Below are 13,921 nucleotides of genomic sequence, written 5' to 3' on the forward strand. Positions count from 1 at the left end.
TGTTGATCACATCAACAACAAAACTAACAAAAAACACATGATTATCTCAATAGATGCAGAAAAAGCTTTTGACAAAATACAACACCCATTCCTACTAAAAACATTGAAGAACGTAGGAATAAAGGGAACTTTCCATAAAATAATAAGCAATATCTATCTAAAACCTTTAGCAAGCATTATATGCAATGTGGATAAGCTAGATGCATTCCCAATAAGATCAGGGGTGAAACAAGGATGTCCATTATCACCACTATTATTCAATATGGTACTAGAAATGTTAGCTGTAGCAATTAGACAAGATAAAGACATTCAAGGAATAAGAATAGCCAAAGAAGAAACTAAGTTATCACTCTTTGCAGTTGATATGATGATTTACTTAGAGAATCCCAGAGATTCAAGTAAAAAATTACTTGAAATAATAAACAACTTTGGCAAAGTTGCAGGTTACAAAATAAACCCACACAAATCTTCTGCATTCCTATATGTTAGCAACAAAGTCCAACAGCAAGAGATAGAAAGAGAAATCCCATTTCAAGCTAGGGTAGACAGTATAAAATACTTAGGAGTCTACCTGCCAAAACAAACCCAGGGATTATATGAACAAAATTACAAGACACTTTTTGCACAAATAAAGTCAGATTTAAGTAAGTGGAAAAACATTAGTTGCTCATGGGTAGGCCGTGCTAATATAATAAAAATGACAATTCTACCTAAATTAATTTACTTATTTAGTGCCATACCAATTAAACTATCAGACAATTATTTTCTAGAGCTGCATAAAATAATATCAAAATTCATTTGGAAAAACAAAAGGTCCAGAATATCAAAGGGACTAATGAAAGGAAATGCTTGGGGAGGTGGCCTAGCACTACCAGACCTCAAACTGTACTATGAAGCAGCAATTATCAAAACCACTTGGTATTGGCTAAGAAACAGAGAGGTAGACAAGTGTAATAGACTTGGCACTCAAGACGCAGTAGGCAAGGAATATAGCAACCTCCTGTTTGATAAACCCAAGGACCCCAGCTTCTGGGATAAGAAATCACTGTTTGACAAAAATTGCTGAGAAAACTGGATAACAGTGTGGCAGAAATTAGGCATAGACCCATACCTGACACCATACACAAGAATAAAGTCCAAATGGGTACATGATTTAGGTATAAAGATTGATACCATGAATAAACTGGAGAAGCAAGGAATAGTGTATTTATCAGATTTATGGAGAAGGGAAGAATCTTTTACTAAAGAAGAGATAGAAAGCATTATGAAATGCAAAATGGATAAGTTTGATTACATTAAACTGAGAAGTTTTTGCACAACCAAACCCAATGCAACCAAAATCTGGAGGGATGTAGTAAATTGGGAAAGAATTTTTACTGCTAAGCTCAGGGATAAAGGCCTCATTTCTAGAATATATAGAGAACTGACTCAAATGTATAAGCATACAAGTCATTCCCCAATTGATAAATGGTCAAAGGATATGAACAGGCAATTTTCAGAAGAAGAAATTAAAGATATCTATAATCACATGAAAAAATGCTCTAAATCACTATTGATTATAGAGATGCAAATCAAAACAACTCTGAGGTACCACATCACACCTATAAGATTGGCAACCATGACAGAAGAAGAAAATGATAAATGCTGGAGAGGATGTGGAAGACTTGGAACACTAATTCATTGTTGGTGGAGCTGCGAGCACATCCAACCATTCTGGAGAGCAATTTGGAACTATGCCCAAAGGGCTACAAAAATGTGCATACTCTTTGACCCAGCAATATCGCTACTAGGACTGTATCCCCAAGAGATCATAAAAATGGGAAAGGGTCCCACATGTACAAAAATATTTATAGCAGCACTCTATGTAGTTGCCAAAAACTGGAAGTCAAGGGGATGTCCATCAATTGGGGAATGGCTGAATAAATTATGGTATATGAATGTAATGGAGTACTATTGCGCCATAAGAAGTGATGAACAAGAAGACTTCAGAGAGGCCTGCAAGGACTTATATGACCTGATGCTGAGTGAAAGGAGCAGAACCAGGAGAACTCTGTGCACAGCAACGACCACAGTGTGCGAGAGTTTTTTCTGGTAGACTTGGAATTTCGTAATAAAGCAAGAACTTCTTAAAAAAAAAAATCCCAGTGGTGGTTCTCAAGGCAAAATGCCTTCCACACTCAGAGAAAGAAATATGGAAGTGATTCGCAGAATGTAGCAGATCATGCTTGTGTATGTGTATGTGTTTGTGTATCATGTTTTGATTTGTTATATGATTTCTTTCATTTATTTTAGTCAGACTACATAGCATGACTATAGTGAAAATGTACTCAATAGGAAAGTATATGTAGAACCTATACAGAATTGTATGCAGTCGTGGGGAGGGAGGGGGGTAGTGAGAGGTAAGTGTGGGGGGGATAAAATCTCAATTGTATGGCAGTGATTGTTAAACATTAATAAATAAATAAATGAATGAATGAATGAATGAATGAATGAATAAATAAATAAATAAATAAATGAAACCCCTTCTTCAGTTGGAAGTTCAGCTAAGGAGATACTGACTTCAACCTGAGGCAAATGGTCAGTGGTCTCAGTATTGATTGTTGATGGTCTGTTGAGAACACTACGGAAGTGTTCATCCCTTCTCTTGAGAATCATGTCCTTATAAGTAATCAATGTGACTCCATCAGCACTGAGTAATTGTGATGTACCGTAGGATTTTGGTCTATAAATAGCCTTCAGGGAATCATAAAAGTGCTTTGAATTGTTACTAGCAGCATAGACCCGAATTTCATCTGCCTTCTTAGTGAGCCAGGAATCCTACGTCTCTCTAAGCTTTGCTTGCACTTTGCTTTTGATGGAATTAAATGCTGCCTTCTTACAGATAGATGAACTATCCTGCTGGTAAATCCTGTGGAGTTCACGTTTTCCTTTTAGCAGCTTCTGAATTTCCCCATCGTTTTCATCAAACCAGTCTTGGTGTTTGTGCATGTTCTGTCCCACATGAGGAAATGCAGCGCTGTACACCAAATCTCTGAGAGTTGCCCACTCCTTTTCTGCTCCAATGTTGCCAACTGTATGTGGGTTCACCTTTCCTCCAAGTCAGCAGCAAACTGTTCACACTCAGAGAAGAGCTCTTATTTGTTGACCTTAATTCTTCTGGTAGTCATTTTGCCTTGGACGTGGTGCTTTTGATGAATGGGGATATTTAACTTGGAAAGGATAAATCTATGATCAGTCCAGCATTCTGCATCACACATTGCCTTTGTCCCTCTAACATATTGTCTGTCTCTTCTCCTTATAGTCACATAATCTGTTAGTTGCCAATGTTTGCTGCAAGGGTGCATCCAAGAAATTTTATTGAATTTAGGTAAATGGAAGACACTGTTGGTGATGAGAAAGTCATGAAATGCACAGATCTTTAGCAGTAAATGACCATTGCTGTTGCTGTTTCCAACTCCATTCCTCCCTATGACTCCCTGCCAAGTCTGGCAGTCTGGGTCTACTCTAGCATTGAAGTCACCCAGAATTATAAGCTTGTCCTCTTTTAGCACATTGACTATAAGGGTCTCTAGGTCTACATAGAATTTTTCTTTTAATTCATCAGGGTTTGTCATGGTGGGAGCATAGGCACTGATGATCGCATTTTCCTGCCAGTTTTTCCTGGCAGGGGTGTAGGGTGTGTTCAGGGAGGACCAGCACCTTTGGTGTGATGGCTGCCAAATTCTTTTTCAGACTTCTTCCACCTTTGATGTCCACCTGTTCTGCCTAACTCTCACCCGTTGCTCCAAGAAGCTGCAGTATGCACAGTGGCCACATCCCAGTAAACCATTTTGGCAGACAGGTCATACCAGGTTGAGGGTAACCAAAGGTTCTTAAACCCATTGGTGAGTTAGGGGGATTTCTACCCCAAGCATGTGAAGTCTTTATCTGGTGGAATGGGCAGATGAGAACAATTTGTTCCAACGGCCATGAAGGCAGATGAAGCAGGCAATGTGGAGCGCTCAGAAGTTGGTTAGACACTGAAGATGCCAACCTCATCCACTGCATCCTGAGCTATCACCTGCATCTTGACTCTGTTCTGCCACTGGACTATGATGACTCAGCCCCTGATACTGTATCACCAAAGCATTATTCACAGCACTGATGGTGACTATGAATATGCCAGGATAATTCTCAATCACAATGTATAACAGACTCTCCATATAGAAAACAGAAGAAAAAGATTTATTCAGCCATAGGAAAGCCAAATCCCCAAACCAGAAAGCCAAATGAGTCATAGTAGCCCAGAAGTCAATACACATTAGTACTACAGGGGATAAAGGCATTTCTAAGCCTTCTCCCCACCCCCAGCTTGCTGTAAACTTCCCAGCAACAAACACTCATGAGCCTAGCTATCTGCTTGCCTGTGTCCTTCCCAGTTCTGAAAAGCCTGACCAACTTCCTCCCAGCTGTGTTCCACCCTTCCTGCTCCACTCATGTAGTAAGCTTCTCGCACCATGTATGATTTAGCTTTCCATGTAATTTAATCAGGTCACATGGCCTATTAATGAATGGGAAAGATTTTCCCATTTAAATTACCATTACAGATACTTAAAATATCAAAATTTTCTTGTATCTTTTTTCCCCTATTTTACCTTCCCTATTTTCACTTTACATTTCAAATAAAATAAAAGAACTATGCCAATTCAATTCTGTTCTGCTTTGCTTCATCTTTTAGAAATTAGATGTAGTTAAATGAATAACAATTTAACCACATTTCAAACAGATAGTAAAGTGATCCCATTATCATACAGAAGGAACCCCTCTCCCCCATTTTTGCAGCTTCAAAGACTTTGTCTTATATCAGATACATTGATTTAATATAGGCACAAAATACAATTTTTTAACCTTTAGGAGCTAATCAAATCTTAATTCAAAATCCTCAGTTATCTTTTTTTTCCTCTCAGCACCTGCTTCCTCTGGGATGATTCTTTACCAGTTCTAAAAAGCTGCTGGTTATTTAGTATCTAATTTTAGTCTGGTATCATAGCTTGGGCAGTGTTGGGACCCAAAAGTCAAGAATTTTAATCTTCCCTTGAAAGCCTAAGGTGGGGATTCTTTCCCAGTGTTCTCCCTCTCTAATTACAGACCTTAGAAATTTCTCACCATAAAACATAAAACATTTCTCAAACACACAGACATTTGACAGATAAGACAGAACAATGCTCATGAAAAACCAATTTAGAAATCAATTTGGAATTCGAATTCAGACAGGTCAAGAACTCAGAGTTATAATTTGACTCTGACTTTAAGCCAGTTTCAAAAGGATCCTTCCCAGACACCCCTTCCACATTTCTGCCCTCCCCCCAGCACCTCTGACATACTGGGATATTTCAACATCTCCTTTCCTATGTCCCACACATTAATATTCTCTTGAGGTTCTAAATGGGACCTAATACAAGCCTCAAAATTCATCAGGGGAATAATTCTTTCCTTCCTTCTTCAACTTGGGACACTCTCTTTTGAGTGTTTGCAACAACAGAAACATCTAGCATGTGGGATAGGGCAAACAACGCCTTTGTGGCCTCTTTCTTTACCAATACTCCTTTGTTTTTCACCACCTTTATACTTATATCCTCCCTGTTCAGGCTTTTTCCTCAGAAACTCATTCATAGCTGCCACCATAATCCTCACCTTCTGTCTTTGCGTTATTTACTGCAATACACTCTCTGTGCTTCCCTCACCAGTTCTTCCAAAGACTTATCATTCCAGTATTCTATCCTTAGTACTTTCTTTCTTATGTCAGGCCATGACTTAGTCACAGAGTGTGCTTTTAAGAGTTTTTCTGCCATTGGGAACTTAGGATTCATTCCTGAGTATTTAATCATTTTGTCAGCCTCTGTAGGAAAGTTGAGGGCATTTCCTCCTTAAGTCTGCTCTACCTCAGATATAGTATTCCAGCATTTTAGCATTTTTCCAAAGGGATTCTCTGGAGTTATGCCCGCAAGAGGATCCTTTCCTTTTTTGCTTAAGGAAGTCTTCCCGTTTTTCCTCTGCAGAAGAATCACCCTCCCCTTCTAGAGCGTTACTTCCTTTATTCCCCATCATGCTAATTTGTCCAAGACTCCAAGTCACCTTGTGTCTCAGCAGGATTCCTCAGTCACTAATCCTGGCATCTTTGCCCCTGTTTCTACTTTAATCTTTTCAATTTGCCCAAGGGTTCCAGTTTCCTACTTACTTACCTTTTTCTTTTTCTTTCCTGTCCCACATACCTACTTTATTTCTTCCCCTATTGTTTTTTTTCCTCTTCTTCATAGTGGCTTATTTTAATTCTTAAGGTTCTCATATTCTGAGTAGTCTACAAGCAAAAGAACCATTTAAAATTAATGGGACATGTTTTTCTTGTCTTCTAACATTTTTGGCTTCAGATGTTTTTTTAAGATCTCAACCTAAGCCCCAAAGTGTGAGAAATAACCAAGAATCTATCTGGCCATGAGTGAATTTAGAAAAAAAAGTTTTATTTTACATCTGAGAAGACAGGGAATTGGGCCTCCAAGCACAGCAGCTCAAGACCTTTAATGCTATTTATATGTCTTTTATAATTCATCAACATTCCAATTTTGCACTTGAACACCATTGGTCAGCATTCCAGGGTTCACTAAACTTAACCTCTTGATTACATGTTTATTCTTCATAATTTTAGTCTATTTGTCTGCATCACACAGCAGACAAATAGAGAGGAATTTTCAATTGCTAAGGGAATTGACAAAAGCTATGATTTTGGAGATATATTAGTGACAAAGGTGGTTTATTTCTCTTATCCCCACCCTTTGTGAATTATGTCTGGCCTGGAAGTTGTACAGGAAGGGGCCTTTTCAGAAAAAAGAGAGATAGTAGATATGCTCATTTCCAGTATCCAGCATTTCCTTCCCCACTGCCTTATACAAGGAGATTTTTTTTTTAATCTCTGATATTAACCATAGGTATGAACAACTATTTTCAATAATTTTGTGGAAACAAAATTCAATCATATATTACAATACGAATTGAAGTAAAGAGAACCTGTAAAATATTATACACAGAAGTAGCAATATAGTGATTTGAGCAACTGTGAATGATAGCAGCTGGGATCAAGACAAGGACCCATGACATTTCCAAAGAACCCATGATGAGAATGTCATCCATCCCCAGGGAGAGAACAGATGAACTCTGAAGATTGACTGAAGGAATATATTCTCATTTTCTTTATTTTCTTTTTCTTTGATGTGTGTGTCCATGTTTTCTTCTATAACATGGTTAATATGAAATTATACTTCACTTTATATGTTAAATCTTGAGACTCCATTTCATGGGCTAGAGAAAGCAATTCCCCTCAAATGCTGTGCTGTCACATGTTCTGCTGCTTTGTTTCCTTTAAAGTGCATAGTCACTGTGTTTCACCTTCTGTCTTATGGATGTATGAGTGAGGAGGAACGAATAGGATTAAGAATGAGTGTCAGGAAGTTGGCAGAGTATGTCAGGAAACTTTCAGCTCTCCAAATTTCCTCCACAGAATAAACAATAGAATATTTCCTCAGAGCAGCAGAAACAAACATGGGGTAAAGCAATTATCCTGTTAAGATGCTTTGAGAAAACCCCTGGAAAAAACAGACCTGAGTGATAAGCAAACACTTCAGGCTGACTCTGAAGAATCAACAAACAACAATCCTTTGGGACAAATGATTGAGTTAGAATCAGTCTTAGAAAAGTCCATCCTATGGACTGTGTAGGATGTGACTCTTCTGAGTAGGAGAAGACTGAAGGTCCTTCCAAGGTCGAGAGATATCAAGCACAGCTGTATTGACCAGACACGTCCACGTTTACTTGGTGAATGCCACAGTAAGGGTCAGGGACCCTGTTAACTGTAGGCACTTGCAGGAGAACAGCCCTGGGTTTCAGCTCCAGGACAGAGAAAAAAGTTGTAGTTTGCAGTCACCACAGCCACTTGAGGGACTACAGGGAACAAGGTCATTTGCAGGACAGTGTGACTGGAGGCCCTAGCTATCATTTAATAATGGAGAGGAGAACTCAAGGTTAGGCCCTGAGACAGACCTGATAAAATAAGAGAAAAAAGCACTTGAGATTTGGGGCATCATCCCCCTCAGCTCAGAAGTACAACTTGATTACATTAATAACTACTGAAAACAAAATAAACCAATAAATAAGTGAATGAATAATTTAATGAATGAATAAAAATCAGTAAGTAAAGGAGAAAGAACTCATCCATTCATATTCAGTAGAAGACAATGGAGCTTGCAAAAAGAGGTCTCAGAAGAACTTAAAAAGGAGTTTCAAAATCAAATAAGGAGATTGAGGAAAAATTAGGAAAAAAATATATCAGCAATGCATGAAAACAAAGCAAATTATGAAAAGAAAGTCAACCAACTTGAAACAGACAATCGAAACCTTAAGGAAGAAAGTGATTCCTTGAAAACTAGAACTAGGTAAGGGAAAGCTAATGTCATTCTAAGACACCAACAAACCATAAAACAAAATCAAAAGAATGAAAAGGCAAAAAAGAAAATGAAGCATTTCATCAGAAAACCAACTGATCTGGAGATCAGATCAAGGAGAAATAATACAAAAATAGTTGGACTACCTAAAATTTATCATTAAAAATGATCTTGATACAATTGTTGCAGGAAATTACCCAGGAAAATTACCCTGAAGTTCTAGAACAAGAAGGCAAAACAGAACTAGAAAAAGAAAATCACTGACCAACACCTGAAATAGATCCCAAGAAGAAAACTTACCAAAGTATCACAGGTAACTTTGAGTCCCTAGCTTAAGGAGAAAATATTGGAAACAATAATTAAAAATTATTTAAATGTCATGGAGCTACAATAAGGATTACACAACATCTAGCAGTTACTATGTTGAAGGACTGTAACTCTTGGAATACTATATTTTGTAGAACAAAATAGCTGGGGTTGTAAACAAGGGTGACTTGCCCAGCGAAGTTAAATATAATCCTAAATGAATAAGAAAAGTGGATATTTAATGAATTGAAAGATTTTCAGGTATTTCTGGGGGAAAAAGTGAACTTTAAAAGAAATTCAACACATAACATCCAGCAAAAATACAAAGTAAACATTAAAGACTAATTATAAGGCACTTAACAAGGTCAAATTATTTGCTTGACATATGTGAAAATAGCAATACTCATGATTTTCCTCATTATTTGTGTAGTTTGAAAAAAAAGTTTGGCCTGAGCTGATACGATGGGGTGATTCTAAATTTTAAAAAGTGCAGGGAAAGAAAAAAAGGAGTAATTATCTCATGCAAATGAGGCATAAAAACAAAAAAAAAATGATAGAAAAGATACTAGAAGGGGAAAGGTGGGCAGTACTGGAAGCTTATTCTCACTAGGACTGGTTAAAGAGAGAGAAATATATGTGTGTGTATGTATATATGTGTGTGTGTGCATATATATATGTGTGTGTGTGAGTGTGTCTGCATGTATGTGTATGTATATAAACATATATGTATGTATCTTTGTGTATGTATTATGGATATATGTATATGCACATAGAAGTATATACATAAAAACCTAAAGACACGTAAATGTACATATATATGAACATACATACATATGTTTTCTTAATTCAGAAGGAAATAAGAAGGAAAGGAAATTGGGGGGAAAGAATAAGGACTTTTAAAGAGTGGATTGGTTAAGGAATAAGAGGGCAAGTTAGTGAGTACAAGTAAAGCAGAAGAGTAAGAAGAGATGGGTGATATGGTGAGAAAAATAAGGAGGAAAAATAAGGAGGAGAAAAATAAGCAGGTAAGTGTAGCTTAGAATGTGAATGGCTCAAATTTACCCATAAAACAAAAATGGATTGCAGATCAAAAATTTAAATTCAGCAATGTACTGCTTTCATGAAACATTAAAAAAATGAGAGATACACACAAAGATAAAGTAAAGGGCAGGAGTAGAATTTATTTTGTAACAAGAAAGTAGGGATAGAAATCATGATCTCAGACAAACTTAAAATAGATGTAATCAAATTGAAATATTGTTGTTTTACATCATTTAAAATCCCTAACCAATACAAAATATCTGAATGTATACCTGCCAAAACAGAGACAGTAAGTATATAGACACAAATATAAAACAAGTTTTACACAAATAAACTCAGATCTAAATAATTGAAATATTACATATTGCTATTGGTAAAGCCAAGAAAATTTTTTAAAAATTACAATTTCACTACATTTATTGAATGTCACCACAATTAAATTACTCAAAAATTGCTTTACTGAGTTAGAAATAATTACAATAAAGTTCATTTGAAAGAACAAAAAGTCAGGAACTTCAAAGTAACCAGGGGGAATATATATATATATATATACATATATAAAAGAAGTAGATTCTTTAGTATCAGACCTTAATCAATTTTATAAGGGGGGACAGTGGAAGTATAAAAGATAAATGAAATTATTTTAGGTAAAAATGTTCCTGTAGAAGTAAAATCTAAGAAATCAAGAAGAGAACGAATGCAGAAAATTGGCGGGGAGGGTGGGGTGGGAATTTCCTCTCAGATAGGATATCACTGGTTTGGAATATAGTTGTGGTGAAGGATATGATAGCTGACTTAAGAAAAAAAGTGCAAAGTCTTGGACCTATTAAGGAAAGACCTATTTAATCCACCTTCAGAGAAACAGATGGAAAGTGAAAATAAGCACAGTATCATCTTACATATATGTATATGGGTGTATATGTACATAACTATGTATGTACATATACGTATGTATTTATGCATGTACATATGTAAACTTCCATCTTTAGAGTGGGAGGAGAGGGGATGGATCAGAATAATAAAATAAAAAATGCACAGCAGAGAAAAAAGAACACCAACAAGGAAGCAAAGTAAAGCTTGGCAGCTTTGAGAACACAATGTGTACTATTTGTCCTGTGTATTTTCTTGAAATGGAAATGTATAGATTTATATTGAATACTCTCTTATGATTTGCTGTACAGGGCAATGTCGTTTTTTGGGGGTTTTTTGTCTTTAAAAAATCATGAACAAAATAAACACAAAAAACAAAGCAAAATAAAAATGAATGGTTCTCAGAATGGGGAGGAAAGAAATAACTAAAATAAATGATTGTATCACTAGTAAACCAAAACCTGGAATCTTTCATGTTCTTTCTGTGCTAACTGCAGGGAGCAGAATTATTTGCATGCAGGTATTGTTCATGCATACTTTTTCTTATTTCATTTATCCGGTTATGAATTTTACAAAATTTTTATTTACTATAATTTTTTTCATTTTTGGTTACATGAGTGCAGCTGTGTATGTTGGTTCACACCCACATCTCAACCCGACCTGAAAACTTAAAATAGCTCCTTTTTAATATTTATATAATCAAAAAATAATTTTAGAAAAATTTAGAAAATATATCAATATTGTTCACATAGGTGTAGTTTATTCTTCAAGGAGAGTAGATTATCTTGTTGGCAAGAGGTGAACAACTTCATCAGTATTCTAGAGTAATAATTGACTGTAGAATTCATTGAACCTATTTCTTAAATCTTCAAAGAGCTATTCTTTATTATCATCATTCAATCTGCTGTTCCTCATCATTTTATGGATGAATTCTTTTTTTCATCCTTCTCTGTCTCTCTGTCTCTCTGTCTCTGTCTCTCTGTCTCTGTCTCTCTGTCTGTCTGTCTCTCTGCCTCTCTCTCTCTCTCTCTCTCTCTCTCTCTCTCTCTCTCTCTCTCTCTCTCTCTCTCTCTCTCTCTCTCTCTCTCTCTCTCTCTCTCTCCTTCTCTTTTTCTCTCCAAAATCTAGATCTTCCATTATTCATTTTAACAAATATGGCTAGAATTGGGATATATTCAATGATGTAGACAGTATATTCAAAAATAATTTAAGGGGTACAAACATAAGGAAAATTTATCATTACTAGTCACATCTAGAGAAGAAATGGCAACAAGCCATAGTGGATAGGTGTGGGGTCTTTCTCATAAGCAAAAGCAACATTTACCGTTTCCCTCAGAAATCATCTGTGTAATACATTGGTACTTTCGACTATAATTTAAGTGTTAGGAATTTGGTGGCCATTAATATGTTTTCCTAATGAAATGTAAGACCAGGGCTTGTTACCAAACTTCAACGAACATTTCCACCTCTTCTCTTGTATTCCATATTTGTTGTTGTTCCAGGTAGAATGACTCATATATAAACAAACTTACCTTTGAGGAAACAAAGTAATATTTTTTTTAATGTATAAGAACTTGATTCTTTGCCCAAAGATTTCCATTTTCAGAATAAGAACTATGGACAAAGTTAGATTTCAAAGAGTTTTTGTTTTTGTTTTCTTTCTTGATACTTCCACTGCTCTCTGGTTTGACATATTTACTCTGAGATCTTAATTGATGTGAATAAAACTTTGTCATTCTTTTGAGAGCATTACAACAAGTCAGTTTCTTGGAGTCGCCACTGATTAAAACAAAAGGACTAAAAGTTGGGTAACACAAGTTCAAAAGAGCAGAGATGTCTATCACCCACTGCTTTGTATCTTTTGAATTATCCATTACAATAATAAAGATGGAACTGACTGAATAAAAGACGACAAAGATGCTCACAAGAAACAGGATGACTTTGGTGGCTCTCGTCTCTGGGGAAGCAATGGGGTTGAGGCTGCTATCATGAAGATGTTGGACTTGCCTACGGTGTCTGTATAAAACAAGCACCACGTAGCTACTGGTAATGGCCATGAATCCCACAAATATAGCATCATAAAATGATTTCCAAATCACAAGTTTCAAGGTATTGAAAACATATCTGTTTATAGAACAGTAACCTAGGTTCCTATTCAGTGTAGTATTTGTAATAGGACCAGTCACATACAGGGGCACAATCACATCTACCAACAGATTGAGTACCCACATGAAGACACATGTTGGAACAATATATTGTGGAGCTCTGGTTTTGAGCTCTGCCCATTTGGAGCTGCAGGAAGTGAGGGTGATGGCTTGAAAGAAGCTCATGAGGCAGGTAGTACAAAGGGAAAGACCTCTGGAAACTCTTTGCAGATACACTATGATTTTACAACCAATGTCACCCAGCAAAACTTTCTGGATGCAAGCCTGGATTGACCATGGAACTCCCTTGAAGAGAATCATAAAAATGTTGGAAATGGCCAAATTAATGAAAAGCAAGTCAATGGGTCTTGTCTTTTGGCTAGCAATTAAACTAAAGCCATACAGGTGAAGGAGGAAACCATTGCCCAGAACTCCAAATGCGATTTGAAGAATGTAGATAAGGCAGAGAACATCATCATAAGAATGCATTGCTTATCTTCCTGAAGAGAAAAATGGTAGTCTGGTCTAACGTGACCTGGGAGGGAGCAGAAAGTTTTCTGTGATTCAGTCAGTTTTATCAAATGCGATTCTACCCACTTGTCACCAATAAGATGATCTTCAGTAAGCCTTGTTTCTATATTTTATTTATTTATTTAGCATTGTAAAACAGCTGCACCTCTAAGCAAGGGCCATGATTTTATTGTATTTTTTCCTTCTCCATGAATGTGTTTGTTTATTTAAATATATATATGCCATTTTTAAAAAGTCATTGATATTTTAGAGATCATATAGAAACTGATGACTGGGAAGATAGAGGACTTAGAGGAAAAATATATGCTAGAATGTGTGTTTCAAGGCAATTGAAATGTCTAGTCTTAAGAAGAGATGGATTCAGGGAAGCTAGGTAGGAAATCTGAGAAAAGATCTCTATCCTTTGGGCAACATGCATTTCATTTTAAAAGTTAACATTTCAATGCGGAAATCAAATTATAAAAATTCAATGTCAAATTGGGTGACAGATGAGCAAGCATTTTAGAGAATGTCAGAAAAGAGTCAAATGTGAATACCTCATAGGTTTAATTTTTTTTC

The 13,921-nt window shown here is 36.3% G+C and overlaps 1 protein-coding gene across 1 annotated transcript; it reads right to left on the reverse strand.

Moving 5' to 3' along the window:
- Window positions 1–12,247: 12,247 nt before the first annotated feature.
- LOC140511007 (vomeronasal type-1 receptor 4-like) lies at window positions 12,248–13,350 on the reverse strand. The gene has a single exon (XM_072619976.1). The coding sequence runs from the start codon at window positions 13,319–13,321 to the stop codon at window positions 12,248–12,250; it is 1,074 nt and encodes a 357-aa protein (XP_072476077.1). The 5' UTR covers window positions 13,322–13,350.
- Window positions 13,351–13,921: the final 571 nt, after the last annotated feature.

Source organism: Notamacropus eugenii, chromosome 6, assembly GCF_028372415.1.
Source record: "Notamacropus eugenii isolate mMacEug1 chromosome 6, mMacEug1.pri_v2, whole genome shotgun sequence".
Classification (NCBI taxonomy): Eukaryota; Metazoa; Chordata; class Mammalia; order Diprotodontia; family Macropodidae; genus Notamacropus; species Notamacropus eugenii.